Source organism: Budorcas taxicolor, chromosome 11 (genome assembly GCF_023091745.1).
Source record: "Budorcas taxicolor isolate Tak-1 chromosome 11, Takin1.1, whole genome shotgun sequence".
NCBI classification, from domain to species: Eukaryota; Metazoa; Chordata; class Mammalia; order Artiodactyla; family Bovidae; genus Budorcas; species Budorcas taxicolor.
The window spans coordinates 62,570,167-62,589,356 of NC_068920.1; the positions used below are offsets into that span (position 1 = coordinate 62,570,167).

The 19,190-nt window shown below is 51.5% G+C and overlaps 1 protein-coding gene across 1 annotated transcript in view; it reads left to right on the plus strand.

Annotated features, from left to right (window-relative positions):
* The first annotated feature begins 1,236 nt into the window (after window positions 1–1,236).
* The window catches only part of CNNM4 (cyclin and CBS domain divalent metal cation transport mediator 4), a 38,516-nt gene continuing 20,562 nt past the window's right edge, over window positions 1,237–19,190 (plus strand). Inside the window, exon 1 of the mRNA XM_052649481.1 lies at window positions 1,237–2,638. Within this exon, the coding sequence (XP_052505441.1) occupies window positions 1,237–2,638 (1,402 nt within the window). The remainder of the gene's footprint in view (window positions 2,639–19,190) is intronic.

The following is a 19,190-nucleotide window of genomic DNA, read 5'->3' on the forward strand; positions in this document are numbered from 1 at the left end:
CCTGAGATCGAACCCACATTCCCTGCATTGGAAGGTGGACTCTTAACCAACTGGACCACCAGAGAAGTCCCTGTGTTATCATTCTTACCCCCATTTTACAGAAGAAGCAGCTGGGGCTTAGAGACATTCCAACTTGTCTTACTGAAGTCACACAAGCCTGCTCTTAAGATAACAGTCTAGATGGGCCCTGCTTTGTGCCTAGACACAATTTCTTCATCTGTAATATGGAAATATCTTAGGGTTGTTTGGGAGGATTAAAAAATATTCTGTATTAAAAATGTTTTTGGCTGAATTGGGTCTTCATTGCGGCACAGGGGCTTCTCTAGCAGGCAAATTCTTAACCACTGGACTAACAGGGAAGTCCTTGCATGTGTTTGTTGGTTGCCTGTTTCCTATCCTAGACTGCCAGCTCCAGGGGGCAGGATCTTTGGCTCATCCACTGCTATATTGTTTGAGCCTGGAACAAGTGCCCAGCACCGGAGCGCTCAGTCTTTGTGTCCTAAAGGGAAATGAAAGACCATGCTCCTTCCATGTGCATTCCCTGCATCTGGTCCCCCAGACTTCCCCTCCACTGGCCCCAGAGATCTCTGGCCTGGTCCTGGGGGATCAACTTCTGGCCTCTGGGCAAGGTGGGCAAAAGCCCCAGGAGTGTAGAGGTCAGAACAATGTCTGTGGACGTGAAGACCTCCCTCAGGCCTCTGCTCTCGGGTTCTCCTTTTCTTTTCTTAAAGCAGGAAAAGCAATTTTCTGGCCCCGAGCACCACGTGGTGCTGCTTCGGAGGTTCTTACAGAGAAGAGTCACCGCCTCCGTTGCAGCTTTTTTGGGGAAGGGGAACGAGCCCAGCAAGCGAGGCCAGGATAGGCTGCGGAAGCGGACAGTGCGATAGGCAGAGCAAAGCAGCGCGGAGGAGAGCAGGACCCGCCAAGAGGGCGGAAAAGCTTGCGATGAGGAGGGCGGGGCGGAGAGCCTCCCGCTGCTCCCGCGCTCTCACGCCACGCCACCTTAAATGCCGGACTTCCTTAAGGGAGGGCGCGAGCCGCGCGCCAGGGGCGGAGCCTCCCATGCAAATGAGAGGCGTGGGTCGCGGGGCGGGGCAGATGGGGCGCTGACCTGACGTCAGGCCCGAGGCCGGGACAGTTGGCTCGGCGGCGGCGGAGCGGCAGGAGCGGCGGCGCGAGCGGGGCTGCGCGGCGGGGCGCGGGGAGCGGCGGCGGCGGCGGCCGAGCCGGAGCAACATGGCGCCGGTGGGCGGGGGCGGGCGCCCCGGCAGTGGCCCGGCCCGAGGGCGCCTCCTCCTGGCGGCGCTGGTGCTGCTGGTGCCGCTGTGGGCGCCGGGGGTCCGCGGCCAGGGCAACCCCCAGCGGAGCGCGATCCTGGGCATGAGGCTGACGAGCTGCAACAAATCGTGTGGGATAAACACGGACGGCATCATCTACGTGTCCGAGGGCAGCACGGTGAACCTGAGGCTGTACGGCCAGGGGCTGGACTCCTTCTCTAGCAACCTGATCTCCTTCACTGAGGTGGACAACGCCGAGACCTTCCACAACTCCACTGACTGCCTCGAGCTCACCAAGGACCTGGTCGTCCAGAAGCTGGTCAACGTGAGCCGCGGGGACACGTCGGGGATGCTGGTGGTGCTCACTAAGTTCCTCCGGAGGAGTGAGAACATGAAACTGTATGCGCTGTGCACCCGGGCGGGCGTGGACCGGCCCTGGCAGAGGTGGACGGACAAGGATTCGCTGCTCCTCATGGTGGAGGAGCCTGGGAGGCTCCTGCCCCTCTGGCTGCACATCCTCATCATTATGGTGCTGCTGGGGCTGTCGGGCATATTTTCCGGCCTCAATCTGGGGCTGATGGCCCTGGACCCCATGGAACTGCGCATCGTGCAGAACTGTGGCACTCAGAAGGAGCGGCGGTATGCCCGCAAGATCGAGCCCATCCGTCGCAAGGGCAACTACTTGCTCTGCTCCCTGCTGCTGGGGAACGTGCTGGTCAACACCTCCCTCACCATCCTTCTAGACAACCTCATCGGGTCCGGCCTCGTGGCCGTGGCCTCCTCCACCATTGGCATTGTCATCTTCGGGGAGATCGTGCCTCAGGCCCTGTGCTCCCGACACGGGCTGGCCGTGGGTGCCAACACGATCATCCTCACCAAATTCTTTATGCTGATCACCTTCCCGCTCAGTTACCCCATCAGCAAGCTCCTGGACTTCGTCCTGGGTCAGGAGATCCGCACCGTTTACAATCGGGAGAAGCTGATGGAGATGTTGAAGGTGACCGAGCCCTACAACGACCTTGTGAAAGAGGAGCTGAACATGATCCAGGGGGCCTTGGAACTGCGGACCAAGACGGTGGAGGATATCATGACCCAGCTGCAGGACTGCTTCATGATCCGCAGCGATGCCATCCTGGACTTCAACACCATGTCGGAGATCATGGAGAGCGGCTACACCCGCATCCCCGTGTTTGAAGACGAGCAGTCCAACATCGTGGATATCCTCTACGTCAAGGACTTGGCCTTCGTGGATCCCGATGACTGCACCCCGCTCAAGACCATCACCCGTTTCTACAACCACCCAGTACACTTTGTCTTCCACGACACCAAGCTGGATGCCATGCTGGAGGAGTTCAAGAAGGGTGAGGCCCCAGGATGCGGCTCCCGCATCCCTCTATGCGGTACCTCGAGTATCCTGACCTGTCTTGTGTCTGCCTATCTTAGCATTCCATTCGTGTGACTCTGTCCATTTGCCCAGCACTCCCCATGCCTCGGCAGAGATGGGCACTCAGGCCAGCAGAAATAGCTCTTAAGCATCTGCCAGGAAGTGTGCTTTGTGCCCCAGGTGGATCCAAGCAGGGCAAGACATACTTGCCTGCGTGGGAGCAGGATGGAGTGAGGCTAATGCCTTCAAGGAGGCCAGCACCGGGGCAGGGAGATTAGGGCGTGGTACTGGAGCCAGCAGGTCCTATTGGGGTCGGGTGGGGAAGGGGCTGGGGAACCCGGAAAACCTTCACAGCGGAGGGAACATTTGGGGAAATCCTTGAAAGCTGGGGAGACTTGGTCCTTGAGGCAGAGGGAACCCCTTGAGCAGAGAAGCTGAGTTGGGGAGCAGACGATGTGCTTCTGGTTCAGCAGGTGGTTCCCTTCCTGTGGGTACAGGCTCTGCTGATCAGTGGTCAGTAGGGGAGAGACCGAGTCACCCATGGCCTTGGGAAGAACCTGAAAGTCAGGGCAGTCAGTCTGCTGGGCTCTCGGAGCTCTGGAAGGTTTTGGAGCCAAGCGAGAACGGTGTCACTGGAGAGCCTGGCCCACGGAAGCCAAGTTGGGAGGGCACTCACTGGCTCCCTGCCGAGAGCAATGCCAAGTAATGCTTTTGACTGTTCAGCAGAAGCGAGCAGATTAAGCTTTGGTTATTCTATCTTTCCCAGGCGCCCCACATAAGCTTCCCTCCTGTGGTCTGCTGGGTATCTTCAGTCGGCCTGGTGTTTTTTTTCTCACACGTGCTCTTGGTTGTTAGACACTTGGAGGGTTTACTCGGCAGCCTCAGCGCTCAGAGCACACACCCCTTTCCTTACTTCTAGCAAAACTTTCCTCCTGCCTCTGCCACTCCGAGTGACAGTAAACAAGCCAATTATGGAGCAAAACCTTCCTCGGCCAAAGGCGGAGAGGAGACCGAAAGGGGAGCTCTTTATAAAGGAATGAGGGAGGTCACCTAAACCCCAGAGCTCTGTTTCACTCCCCAGGACCTCAGCCCGTTGTTGCTCAGTTCTGGAGAGCCTCAACTGGCTGGATCAGTGGGTGACAGAGTAGGATAGGGAGGAGCTGGCCTGGCAGGATGCTGGGGTTAGAGCCAGGGTGGGGACTGGGTACCTTCCCTTTTTCAGTTTGACAGACTGAATCTCAGCATCAGAGCTGAGGAGAGAACTCCAGTTATATAAGCTTGAGTGGGAGACAGCCTGTAAAGTGGTCTGCAGAGGGGCTGGTGGTAATGGCACAGCCCCTGGGGAGCTTCAGTGTGGGCAGACCCAGGAATGTTTCCCCCAGGGATCAAGTCCAAACAGAAGAGCAGGGGGGACTTGAGCTCCACCCCCGCCCTGCAGCCTCTAGGCCTGGAGGACTTTTCCTATGTTGCTTGGTCAGGAGCAGGGTTGGGACTCACCAGGGCGGCTTCCTCCTTCACCACCTCTGTGGTCTCTGGGACTTGCTGGTGACACACCCGACAAGCACGTTTGCATCGTCCAGCCCGGATCTGGATCCAGCCCGTATGGACTGGCATGGTCAGGCTTCCCAGCCCCTGACCAGCAGGGTGGGAGCTTCCTGACTCCCAGCAGGGCCATCTTTGGGCTCATCTTTTTTTTCTTTTAAATACCACCACTTCCTGAAGCTGGGAAAACAGAGCTAGCATCTCTGAGGGCAGAGCTGTGTTGAGTGGGGCTCTGCAGACACACACTTTAGTCCCCTGGACCCTCCTCCTTATCAAGCCTGTAGCCTGAGGCTGATGCCTGGGGGGGCTGCTGGTAGTTCTGTGGGCGCGCAGGCACAGTTTGCTCCCTGCATTGTGAGGCCCTGGGCATTACACCATCACTTCTTGGTTCCTAGTTTTAACTCGTGGCTGTGCTGGGCTCCCCAGAGTGTGATCTCTCCCACATCTTCTCCTTGGGCATCTACGTTTTCAGTCTAAGGCCCTCTTGGACATGGCAATGCTCAGTTCTTTACAAATCTGGTATTTAGAAGGCTTCTTTCTTATTTCATTTTTTAAAATATTTATTTATTTGGTTGTTCTGGGTCTCAGTTGTGGCGCATGGGATCTTTCTAGTTTTGGCCTGTGAAATCTTGAATAGCAGCATGTGGGATCTAGTTCCCTGCCCAGGGATCGAACCCAGGTCCCTGCATTGGGAACGTGAAGTCTTAGCCCCTGAACTGCCAGGGAGGTTCCAGGCTTTTTTTGTTGTTGTTGTTAAGAAAAACCAATGAGCCAGGTTAACACAGCCAGCATTGTCAGCAGCAGAGATATTTGAGCCGGGGTCCCTGCCTGGTCGAGCCAAGGGGCTTTTCCGTGTTCTGGGGGACCCTTCGTCACCTCCAGGTTGGATGAGGGCCCTGAATCCCTCCAGAGTCTTTCCGCTGTGGCTGTGACCCTCTTTTAAGGTCATACCCACCAGCATTGTGAGTTCCTTGAGGGTGGGCATTGTGCCGTGCTAGCACTTTCTCCACTCATTTGCCTGGCGAAGAAACGAACAGTAAACGTTTGTTAAACAATGAGTGAGCAACTAGTGAGTGGCTCTGCCACTAGCCAGGCCGGCCTTGCTGGCCCTGAGGACGCTCCCAGCCTGGAGCCTTTGCCCTGGCTGCTCCCGCAGGCGGGATGTTCTCCCCCAGACTCTGTGGCTCACTCTCCCCTCCCTGTGTCTGCTTCATCTTCTCAATGAGGCCTTCCTGTCACCCTTATTTAAAACTGCAACCCCTGGTCCCTCCCTGACCTTCCTGATCTAACCTGACCCACCCTGTGCTCATTTTTCTTTTTCTCCTATCACTTTCTAACAACTGTGTGATTTATGAGTTTACATTTTTATTGTCTGACTCTTCCCACTGTACCAAAGGGCAGGGTTTAAGTTTTGTTCACCCATGTATCCCTGCCCATAAAATAGTTCTCGTTGTTTAGTTCCGTCAGTTGCGTCAGACTCTTGCAACTCCACGGACTGTAGCCCACCAGGCTCCTCTGTCCATGGGATTTCCCAGGCAGGAATATTGGAGTGGGTTGCCATTTCCTCCTCCAGGGGATCTTCCCAACTCAGGGATTGGGTCCCCTGCATTACAGGCAGATTCTTCATCGCTGAGCCACCAGGGAAGCTCTAAAATGGTTCTTGGTACATAGTAAGACTTTGATTAAAAAGTCACTGAAGGGAAAAAAAAAAGTCACTGAAGGAACAAATGACCTGTCAGATTTGAGAATTACCCCCATTCCAGAAGTGTTAGAATTTTGAGGAGCTGATGAGGGATAAAGACAAATGGGTGTGCCTTGCTGTTACCCAGGGACTTGACCGTTTCCAGCTGCACCAGGAAAGCCAGGAGGAGCTCCTGCAGAGACACATGTGTTAAAGGTTCAGGTCACGGCCTGAGAAGCAGAGTTTGGGGTCCTGGTTCCCCTTCCCTGTGCCTCAGTTTCTCAGTGAATAAGAGGTCTTTGAGCATCAGGAGCTGACGTGACTTCACTCACCAGCAAGAATCATGAATATGCTCTGCACACTTAGAGACAGGCACAGAGAGTCACTGCAAGCCTGCGGCTCTGAGCTTTGCCTTGAAACTAAAGCAAGGAGGTAACAGCTTCCTGGGCTTCCCAGGTGGCTCAGCAGTAAAGAATACACCTGCCAGTTCAAGAGACATAGGAGACACAGGCTCGATTCCTGGGTAGGGAAGATCCTCTGAAGGAGGAAAAGGCAGTATCCCTGCTCCAGTGTTCTTGTTCTTACTGGGAAAATCCCATGGACAGAGGAGCCTGTAGTCCATGGAGTCATGAAGAGCTGAACTCGGCTGAGTGACTGAGCACGCCCACCTGACTGCTTCCCAGTTGCTTCTGCCTCCAACAGAAGGCAGCTGTTGCCAGGTGTTTTCTGAGCCCTGTACAGTGTGTGAGACCTGATGCCCACTGCTGTGGGCCCTGGGAGCAAGGCCTGCCAGCTGGTGGGGGCTGTCAGGCCACTGGGAGGCTCCTGCTGTTGGAACGTTGGTCCTGCTTCTACTTGAACCTCCCCTAGACTGTTGGCAGTACCAGGTGTTGTGGTTGAGTTTGGCCACAGCTGGAAATCTGAAAACAAAGCCTCCCTGGGCAACTCTTGGCTGGCCATGTCTTTCCTTCACCACCGATGCCTCCGAAGACCCTGGAAGCACAGGATGAATGAACTCTCCACTAGAGGGTTTGGAAGCCCCGCCCCTGATTCAAACCCACCTTCCAGCCTCTGCTCTGCCCCTCCCTCCGGTTCATCCCTCCCCCTGCCAGACACTGAGCTCTTCTTTAGTCATCTAATCTTCCCCCACCCACTTTATAACCACCTGGCCCCCAGTAAAGAGTTTAAACTCTGGGTTGGTCACTGACCCCTGAGGTAACCTTAGACCTATTACTGCTCCTTACAGATAGTGGGTTATATATTGGAGGGAAAAAGCTAGAAATGATTTCGTTAAAAACTCCTCCTGTCTTTCCTATGCCACATCACATTCTTCCCCAGCAGCTTAATTTTATTCCTGAAACAACTTCATAAAAGCCGGAAAGAACACTGCATAATTTTTGCTTTTGGTTCCTACCATCTGGCACACCTTAAAAGTATCTTGTTTCCCTCCGCCTGCTTGTTCTTCCATTTGCTCAACAAACATCTAATTTTTGGAATCCTTTGTGTCAGACGGTGTGCTGGCTGTTGGGAGTCAGAGGACTAACACAGCCCTGTTCACAGAAGTCGCGGTCTACTAGGGAGACAGACGTGTAAACAAAACTTAGGTAGCTGCTGTGGGGCTCCCAGGAAGGCCTAGGCTTCCAGAAACTTCTGAAGTTAGAAGGATGGGACCCAGTGATTATGTCAGAGATGTCGAAGTCTGACTGGGAAGTATTTGTGAACATGTGAGGTTTTTGCCTGGGATTCAGGTTGAAGATGTCATTTAAGGGAAGCGGGTGGAGGAGGGAGCAGAGCCAGTGTGGCGAGGGTGAGGGGAGGGGCGGCAGTGGGTCAGTGAGCGTCCATACCCGCCTGGGCTTCCTGTTCATGTGCAGATGGGGCACAAACAGAACTCAGTGGGGCTGAGGTGCGGCTCTCCAGTCCTAGCATGTGCTTGCTGGTCCTAGACCACCCTGAGCAGCACGAGGGCAAAGTCCACCTGGGTAGGTGTGCAGGTCAGGTCCCACGTGGGCTTGGGAGTGAGGCCCGCGTGGGGCTGAAAGGTTTGGGAGTCGGCTGAGAGCAAGCAGCGTGTGTGAGGCATGGAGGGGCCTGGCTGAAGTGAGCCCAGGTGTGGGATGGGATAGTCGTCAGGAGGAGCTGGGAGAGGGCAGCCTCCAGAGTGGAGATCAGAGGCAGTCCCACACCTGGACGATGCCACCTAGAAACAGTCTTGATCCAAGCTGGTGATCTGATCTCCAGAAGCCTCTCCGGGGGCCGGTGTATCTGAGCGAGTGAGGGAGATGCCAGCGGGCAGCTGAAAAGATGCTGGCCAGGCTGCCGCTTGCTTCTCTTCACTGTGAGGCTTGTGGGCACCTCTTCCCCTCGCTGGCATTGTGCAGCCCATGGACAGCTACCACAGAGGTGCTGGGGCTGAGAGCACTTTGAGCCATCTTCTGTTTACAGACTTCTTCCTACAGCTCTTGTGTGTGTCCTGGAAGGTGCTGCCTTACAGCCAGGCCCTAGTAAGAGCTGCTTAGAGCTGAGCTTGTCAAAAGTCTTGTGTTCCTAATTCAAAAGAGCAGCTCCAGAGTTTTCCTTGACCACTCTGGTCAGGACAGGGGGTATCGGACAGTGCCCAGACATCAAACCCCAAGCCGCAGACCTGTGTCCACAGAAGCGGGGAAGAAGCAGGAGACTCCCAGAAAGTGAGGCTTGTCAGTAGAAGTCTGATGTTTCAGTTGGCTTTCAAAGTAGAGTAGACACGGCTCTTTTCACGTGCTGCAAGCACTTGGATGAGGTCACGGGGTGGGAAATGAGCTTCTCAGCTCTGGGTGCCATCCTTGGAGAAAGCTGCTTCTGTGTGTTGTGACTGCCTCTCAGGCCTTCCCAGAGGGGCGGGGAGGTTCCCGCATTGAGTGCCCATCCCCCAGGTAGTGCTGTCTTGCTGATGAGCCAGGAACTGAACAGCTGGGACATCCTTGAGGGAAAGGAATGGTGCCTTGTGACGTTTTCCTTGTCTCCTCGATGGAAGGCACTGCAAGCCTGTTCATCAGACACTCTCTAACAGGGGAGTGTGCCCGGAATGGAAGGATGGACCGGGCCCTTCTGTCACTGACTTGGTGACTGATTCTGGCAGAGCCCCTGGTTACTACAGCCGCTCCCTGTGGGAAGGGACAGCTTGTCCTGTCCCCTCATCACACCTGAGCATCCAGGACGGACATCCGGTTGTACAAAGCTTCGTGGCTACAGCACAGACTCCTGGCTCATTTCATGGACTGGATTCTAGACTCCGTAGTCTATTCCGGTTCCATTGATTATGTGATATTCCATTTCTTTTCACTGATGTTAATTGAAGAGACAATTATTATCAGAACCTTTGAAAACACACAGAAATCAAACCAAAATATCTGTAAGCCTGTCATCTTGTAGATAGAACCATTTTTGATATTTTGATCTATTGGGATAAATTTTTAAGAAACTAAAATATTTTTTTTAATGATTGTTGACTTTTTTTGGGGATGTAGGCCATTTTAAAGTCTTTATTTGTAACAATATTGCTTCTGTTTTATATTTTGTTTTTTTTGGCCTCGATGCATGCAGAATCTTAGCTCCCCCGCGAGGGATTGAACCTGTACCCCCCGCATTGGAAGGTGAAGTCTTAGCCACTGGACCACCAGGGAAGTCCCTTAAATGTTTTTTTCTTCTAAGTTTAAAAAGTCTTATGACAAAACAACAGGGTCAAAACCATTTTCATTTTTACTGTCATGCTCTCTCCATTGAGCTTCCCACGTGGCACAGTGGTAAAGAATCTGTCTGCAATGCAAGAGACCTGGGTTCGATCCCTGGGGAGGGAAGATCCCCTGGAGAAGGGAATGGCAACCCTCTCCATTATTCTTGTCTGGAGAATTCCACAGACAGAGGGGCCTGACGGGCCACAGTTCATGGGGTTGCGGAGACGGACACGACTGAGTGACGAACCCTACTCTCTCACTAGCTGTCCCTGTGTGTCCCACATTGAGATCACTGTTTGCGTACGGTTTGCTGCTCTGCTCTTTGGACCAGAGTTTCGATCCCTTCTTCAGATTTCTCCTTTGGTAAGAAATGAAATCCCTTTCTATCCCTGGGTTTCTTAGGAGGAGCGTCTAGGAGGATTCCCAAAGGCTGAGGGCTGGACTGTGCCCTGTGGCTGACAGGGGAGCGCAGAGGGCTGGGGTGTGCAGCCTCCAGCCTGTTGTGTTGGGGGTTAAAGCTGCGCTTGCTGGAGCGGTCCCCAGAGCTTACAGCCAGAGGCGCTCCCCTGCTGCAGGGCTCATTTACTGTGAGCTGGGCAGGGTGCTCGAAAGACTGGTTTCCCCAGGCTCTCCGGAACCCTGGCCTCTGGCCAGCGGGCAGCCAGAAGCCTGGGTTGGAAGGTCTCCCCCTCCTCCACATTGCCACCGCCCCAGGCAGGCTCACTCACACACCCAGACACAGCCACACCCCCACACACTTACAGTCCCCCACACGCCCATACCGACACACGCAACAACCCCCACAGCCACAGCCACACACTCACACACACAACTCCTGCCCATCCACTATACACCCAGACACATCCACACCCCCACACACTTGCACAGTCCCCCCACACGCCCATACCCACACACTCAACAACCTCCCACAGCCACAGCCACGCACTCACACACACAACACCATACCCACACCCACTGCACACCCAGACACATCCACACCCCCACACACTTGCACAGTCCCCCACACGCCCATACCCACACACTCAACAACCTCCCACAGCCACACACTCACATAACCCCACAGCCACAGCCACACACTCACACACAACCCCATACCCACACCCGCACACACACACAACTCCCATCCACCCACTCCACACACACACACAACCCTACAGCCATACCTGCACACACACAGCCCCCACCCACACCCGCACACTCACACACAACCCCATACCCACACCTACACACACACACACAGCCCCATACCCACACCTACACACACACACACACACACAACCCCATACCCACACCTACACACACACACACAAGCCCATACCCACACCTACACACTGACACACACAACCCCATACCCACACCCGCACACTCACACACACAACCCCATACCCACACCCGCACACACACACACAACCCCATACCCACACCCGCACACACACACACAACCCCATACCCACACCTGCACACAACCCCATACCCACACACTCACACAACCCCATACCCACACAGACACACACAACCCCATACCCACACTTGCACACTCACAGAACCCCACAGCCACACACACACACACAACCCCATACCCACACCCACACCCATACAACCCCACACCCACACCCATACAACCCCATACCCACACCCGCACACTCACACACACAACCCCATACCCACACACACACACAACCCCATATCCACACCCGCACACTCACAGAACCCCAGAGCCACACACACACACACACTCAACCCCATACCCACACACGCACACAACCCCATACCCACACCCGCACACTCACACACACAACTCCTGCCCACCCACTGCACACCCAGACACATCCACACCCCCACACACTTAACAGTCCCCCACACGTCCATACCCATACACTCAACAACCCCCCACAGCCACAGCCACACACACACACACACAGCCCCATACCCACACTGACAAACTCACACACACAACCCCACACACACATATACACAGCTCCCACCCACCCACTCCACACACTTACACACGCAACCCTACAGCCACACCCGCACACACATACAGCCCCATACCCACACCCGCACACTCACACACACAGCCGCATACCCACACCCACACACTCACACACACAGTCCCATACCCACACTCACACACACAGCCCCATACCCACACCTGCACACTCACACACACAACCCCATACCCACACTCACACACACAACCCCATACCCACACCGGCACAGTCACACGCACAGCCCCATACCCACACCCGCACACTCACACACACAACCCCAAAGCTACACCCTCACACTCACACACACAGCCCCATACCCACACCTGCACACTCACACACAGAACTCCTGCCCACCCACTGCACACCCCACACACATCCATATACACACGCACATCCCCCTATCCAGCCACACACACCCCACATAGGCAGGCTCACTTACACACAGGGACATGCTTTTACACGGGCAGACAGGCATACTCATTTCTCCCCTCCAGGCAGGTGATCCCCTCCCTCTCTCTCTCTCTCACACACACACACAGACACACACACATACACACACACACACGCAGGCCTATGCACATATGCAAAGTCCCTTGGAGTCCTGCTTTAATGTACAGCCGTCTCTCATCAGACTTTCCCAAGAGGGAGTTTAAAGAGGGGCAAAAGCTTATGTAGTGGAGTTTATTTTGTTAAAGGCTCAAAACAGTGACTGGCTTGTGGGCTATGTGGTGGCTGGTGACTCGGTCACCCACATTAATGACAGCATCTAGCCAGAGGCTGTGGGGAGGACGGAATGAGGTGAGGCACGCACGGGGCTTAGCTCAGGGCCCGACACCGTGTTGTCATGCAGGGTCAGCTATCTTAAACATTACTGTTATTACCGTCCGAAAGATGCCCCCATTTGGGCCATGGTGGTTCTCACGTACCAGCTTGGCTGGCAGCTGCCCCACCGTCTGGGCGTGGTGCCTTTCTTGGAATTATGAAGACATTGAGGTCAAAAAGAGTCTGCTATATAATTACAGGCTCTTTTTAATTCTTTTTAATTTAAGGTGGCATCTTATCTGGACCCTAGCGGGTATGTTAAGGGTAACAGAATCCAGAGCTTAAGGAAAAGAAAAGTCCGGAACGGTAACTTAAAACTGAGGAAATGCTCCTCATTTACTTATAATTTTTTTTCCTGCAAATTCCTGCCACCATCCCGATCGCCAGCGCCTTCACTGCAGGAGCACAGAGTGGGGGTCGCTGCCCTGGGGGGATGGCCTGGGAAGCAGCGTGGCTGCGCCCTGCGTGGGTTCTCTCATCTCAGAACCTGCCAGTTGCCGGTCCTCCTTGGTGCCCCGGCTAGGGAGGCGAGACGCTGTGACAGAGAAGCAGGAACAAGAGGGGGACCCACGGTCTGGAAGAGGGTGGAGCAGGGATCATGAAGAAGGAAGTGCCTTCATGAATGGTTAGCCTTTATTGAATCCTGGGTTAACCCTCCAAGCACTGTAGACAGGGAGCCGAGGCTCAGAGAGGACAAAAGTCTTTCTTTCTCAGCCACGTGACAGCTAAGTGGCCGCCCCAGACTGCTCCCCTCCCCGGGGCCAAGCCCTCAACTGCTGTTCTGTGTCACTTAGTGAGATTGTAGATTCTGAAAATGAGATCAGAAGATTGGGATATCCCAATAACCCCAGGCTAAAAAATGTGCTATCTGTTATACATTAAAAAAAGAAAAGTTATTTAACCGGTCAGGTATGTGGGTGGTAGTATATCACTGTAATTTTCTTTTCTTTGTGATTTTAATGTAGAGTTTCTTAGTGACTATTGTTGATCACATTTTCAGCTGCTTATGATCCATTTTGGTGATTAATGCTTTTGATTCCTTGTTAAAGATTCGTTGGGGCTTCCCAGGTTGTGCAGTAGTGAAGAATCCACCAGCCAAAGCAGGAGACTCAGAGGTTCAATTCCTGGGTCAGGAAGATCCCCTGGAGGTGGAAACGGCAGCCCACTCCAGTATTCTTGCCTGGGAAATCCCATGGACAGAGGAGCCTGGCGGGCTACAATCCATGAGGTCACAAAGAGTCAGACACGACTGAGCATGCACACACGAATGCATTAAGATTCTTTGCCCGTATGAAAACCAGGAGGAATCCTGTGTTATATTCGGGAAGCTGTATTGTTTACCTTAGAGAGCTATAATCCTTCTGGAATTTGTTTTTTATGTGTTACAGGTTAAAAAAATTTTTTTTTTTTGTTCCTATGGATGTCCAACTACTCCAGCAGAACTCATTGAAAAGACTCGTTCCTCCACTGAACATGCTATATGTGGGGGTCTGTCTCTGGATACTCTTCCATTGGTCTGTTTATTTTTTACTTTTTCCAGTACTGCATTGCCACAATTGCAGTAGTTTTACAGTGAACTATAGTTTTATAGTGAACTTTGGTTAATGTTAAACACTGTGTTCTTTGTTGTTCTTCAAGATTTAACCTCTTGCCTGGGAATTAATTGTATGGAATTGCATTGATTTCCTGTGTAGCTCAGTCAGTATCTGCCCAAAATATGGGAGACCTGGGTTCAGTCCCTGGGTTGGGAAGATTCTCTTGGAGGTGGAAATGGCAACCCACTCCAGTATTCTTGCCTGGAGAATCCCATGGACAGAGGACCCTGGCAGACTGCAGTTTGTGGGATCGAAAGAATCAGACTTAGCACTATCTTTTTTTTTTTTTTTTAAATATATAACTTGGAAACTTAACATCTTTATAGTAAAGAATCTTCCAGTCTCCAAACATGGTTACCCCTGTATTAGTACATGCACTCTCTCTGTTTTCTCAAATCTATACTTAAAATTTTATTTATTTGGCTGCACCAGATCTTATTTGTAGCTTGTGGGATCAAGTTCCCTGACCAGAGATGGAACCCAGGCGCCTTGCGTTGGGAGCTCAGAGTCTTAGCCACTGTAATACCAGGGAAGTTCCTAATTTGTACTCTCTTAATTTCTTTCAATGATAATAGTCATTTTCTGTGTAGAAGTCTCACACTTTTCTTAGATTTATTGCTAGATATTTGGTGATTTACAAAAATTCTTTTTCCAAATGTTTGTTTCAGATTGTTCCAACCAGGGTGTTCTGCAGTTCAGCTCAGGTGCTAGCCACTTGGAGTTGGTGGCCTCAGTGCCCTCAGAGGGCTCAGTCCTGCACAGACTGCCCTCACCTCAGATGCCAGCCTCAAGCGGGTTTCCCTACACCTTTGTGCGTCTGGCCAACTGGCTATAAGTTCAGGGGTTCTCATGAGCCCCCCTCAGGTTTGAGAATTTGCTAGAATGGCTCACAGGATTCAGAAGAGTGCTCCACTCAGGACTGCAGCTTTATTTTAAGGGCTGTACCTAGGATGGGGTCTGTCTGAGGGACAGAGTGTTCCGGGCCTTCTCCCCCTGAGCCAGGGTGTGTCACGCTCCTGGTCCATCAGTGGTTTCACCAACCGGGATGCTCCCCTGAGTTCTGAGATCTAGAGTTTTCATCATCAGAGCTTCCTTAGCATGACTGGTGCAGTCATCAGCCTTCCCTGGAGGCAGGGCCTTGTGTAGCTTCTTGTATTTAACTGGTGACCATCTCCAGTCTCCCTCTAGGGTCCCACTTAGAGTCACCTTATTAACATCACGGAGACACTGCTGTCACTCAGCAAGTCCAAGCGTTTTCCAAACTCTTTGACAGGAAGCAGGATCAGAGACCAGGTATATTGTTTTTATTAAACACACACACACACACACACACATACACACACACATTTGGCTGGACTGTGTGGCATGTGGGATCTTAGTTCCCTCATCAGGAATTAAACCTGAGCCTTCTTTGGTGGAAGTGGAGGTTCTTAACTCCTGGACCACCAGGGAAATCTCAGATGTATTCTTTATTACATTACACAAGTATAGTGAAGTATAGTTAATTTTTGTATAGTGACTCTGAATTTATTGACCTTACCAAGTTGACTATTCTAATAGTTTATTTTAGATTCTTTTGGCTTTTCTACACGTGTGATTATGTTGCCTATGAATAATGACAACACTACTGATCAACTTTAAGCATTTTATATCTTGTTCTTGCCTTATTTCACTGGTTAGGACCTTTGGGATCATGTTGACCTGGTGACAGCGGGCATCCTTGTTTAAATATCTATTGAGATGATTGAATGATAAATCTCCTTTTTTCTGAATTATACTGATTGATTTTTGAGTGTTAATCCTTAAACATTTGTTGCATAACTGGAATAAACCCAACAGTCACGATGTATTCTTTTTACACATCACTGGATTTGCCAGTACCTTTTTTAGAATTTTGGTGTCTACATTCATGAGGGAGATAGGTCTCTAATTATTTCTTCTGCCATTAAAAAAAAATAAAAAATAATTGAGAAAGATATTAGTATAGGGTGTCCCTGTTAGGTTTTTGTTTGTTGTGATAGGAAAAATAATTGCTTAATTATTATATCTTTTCCCTTCTTTCAAAATATCCCAATTTAGGCAAGCAAATTTGAACATAGTAAGTAATATTCTCACCCTCTCCTTCCACCTCACCTGCTTCTCCTTCTGACAACAAGCCTCTTACATCATAGCAAATGTTGCTGCAGGTCTTTTTTTTTTGCCCCATTTTTTAGCTTTTTCTCCTTCAGGTTTATGATATCAAGGTCTTGAGTTATTTTAATAGTTTACAAATTATTTGGGAACATGTGTGACTATCAGGAACCAACTGGGATTCACCAAGGGACCCCCCCCCCCTCTTTTTTTGTGTGTGAAAGGGGTAGGATTACTAGGTTAGTTCAGGAGAAAACCAGCCCTCAGTTCAGTTCAGTTCAGTCGCTCAGTCGTGTCCGACTCTTTGCGACCCCATGAATCGCAGCACGCCAGGCCTCCCTGTTCATCACCAACTCCCGGAGTTCACTCAGACTCACGTCCATCGAGTCAGTGATGCCATCCAGCCATCTCATCCTCTGTCGTCCCCTTCTCCTCCTGCCCCCAATTCCTCCCAGCATCAAAGTCTTTTCCAGTGAGTCAGCTCTTCGCATGAGGTGGCCAAAGTATTGGAGTTTCAGCTTTAGACTTAAGGTATCTTGATGTCAGCATTTAAGAGGATTTCCTGTTATGTCTTCACAGCTAACACGAGACATGTGGGCCATGGATGCCCCATTTAATTTTTTTAAATTTATTTTTAATGGGAGGATAATTGCTTTACAATGTTGTGTCGGTTTCTGCCTCGCAACAAGGTGAGTCGTCCATACGCGCACGTATACCCTCTCCCTGTTTGGCCTCCGTCCCACCCACCCCGGAGCCCACCCTCTGGGTCACCACAGAGCGCTGAGTAAGTACATCAGCTTCCCGCTAGCTCTCTTACACATGGTAACATATATGTTTCAGTGCTTCTTTTTTAACTCGTCTCACTCTCTCCTCCCCTCACCGTGTCCGCAAGACGGTTCTCTACGTCTGCATCTCTATTCCTGGACGGTGGTCCAGTTTTTAGATTGATTTGCCTGTAGATTATCAGCTGGTTGCACAAACAGGTCCGAAGAGTGGATGCCTCTCAAGGCAGTAAGTATGCTGTGAGTCTGTGAGCCGTGAAGGGGAGGGGTGAAGGGGAAGGGGCGCCTCCTGGGGTGGGGGCCTCTGGGGTGGGAGGCCAGGCAGCCAGGAGCTGGGGTTCTAGGGGGAAAGGCCAGAGGGGCTGCTGAGACCAGAGGACTAGGCGAGAGAGAATCAGTTTGCTGGAAGTGTCTGAAGTCAGGAGGCTGGCTGCTCCTTCCTCCTGTCGCAGAGCGGGTCAGCCGGGCCAGCATCTTCTCTCCTATTTCCTCTGCTGTGTAACGCTCCTCCAGTTCTGTGTTCCTCCCCGCCTTCTGCACCATCCCCACCTGTGTCCTCCGGGATAGGTTTCTATATCCCTGAGGACCAAGACACCAGCTCGAGGTCTGAACTCACACCTCAGCTAACTGAAAAACTTCAGACAAGAAATAACCCCTGTCCTTTGATCCAGGTATTCTTCTTCCAGATATCTATCTTAAGGACATGAAGATAGACCCAAATATGTTTATTACAGGGATTTTCATAACGGCAAGAAAAGGGGAAGGGCACATTTTAGGAACCCAGTGGGGCTTGGGATTATGTGTATATGTGTACAATGAAATATTATGAGGCCGTTCAGTTTCTACAGATATTTCTACGACATGGGCAAATACAGACTATGTGGAATATTTGAAAAGCAGGGTACAAAACTATTTACCCGATGATCCAGTGCATGGAGAAGATATATTGGGTTGGCCAGAAAATTCAAGGGTTTGAATACATGGAAAAACATGAATGAACCTTTTGGCCCCTGGTGTATGGTACTATTTTATTTATGTATATTAATTTTAAAAGGCCAAAGAAAACATGCAGTTACCAGTACTTACCTCTGACGAAAGGCAAGATTAAAAGTTACATTAATTTCCTTCTTCTGCTGTTGTTACTGCTATTAAAAAAATCATGTAAAAATAAGTTAAATGTGAGAAAAAATTACTAGAAAATTGGGGAAGTTAGAGCACTGACTGTTGAGGATCTTAAGGAGTTACATGTTTAGGTGTGATGATGCTGTTGTGGTTTGCTTTTTTTAAAGGGGCCTTAACTTTTAGAGATCCTTAGTGAAGTGGAGAAGGAAATGGCAACCCACTCCAGTGTTCTTGCCTGGAGAATCCCAGGGACGGGGGAGCCTGGTGGGCTGCCGTCTGTGGGGTCGCACAGAGTCGGACATGACTGAAGCGACTCAGCAGCAGTGAAGTGCTTTGGGCTTCCTTCCCTGGTGGCTCAGTTCGTAAAGAATCCGCCTGCAATACAGGAGACCTGGGTTTGATCCCTGGGTCAGGAAGATCCCCTGGAGAAGGAAATGCCACCTACTCCAGTGTTCTTGCCTGGAGACTCCCATGGACAGAGGAGCCTAGTGGGCTACAGTCCATGGGGTCGCATGAGTTGAACGTGGCTGAGTGACTAAAGCACACCGCTGAAGTGCTTGGGTAAAAGTAGCAGATGTTTATAGATAAGATCTGGGATTTCCTTCATAATAAGCCAGTGGAGTGGGTGGGAGGAGAGAGGAAACAAGATTGGCCAGAGGAGTCGTTAATTGTTTGAGGTACGTGAAGGGTGTAATTATATTATTTCCTCTACTTTTGTATATGCTTTTATTTTCCATCATAAAAGGTTGGAAATTAGAGACTACTGGTTAACTGAAAAATCAAAGGCATGAAGACCTGTCCCCAGCGTGAGAGACCAGGCTTAGGGTCCCCCAGCATCTGCTTGTCAACAGCTTCACCCCTGGGGCACTTGGGTTAAAGAAGGCCTTTTGGGGAAGTCCCATTTCTGAATCCCAGCTTGCTCACTCCCTCACAGTGCGATCCTGGGCAGGGACCTCTCTGAGCAGGGGTTCCCTCCTGTGAAGAGTGGGATCCATCATAGGTGCTCCTCAGGGATGGGGGAGAGGAGAGGGGGACAGTTCCCTGCCCCCCTCCCCCACCTCACTTGCCCTGACTGCTCAGGGGTGGGGGGGAGTGGACCCTGGGAGGGACACCCAAGTGTCCACTAAGTG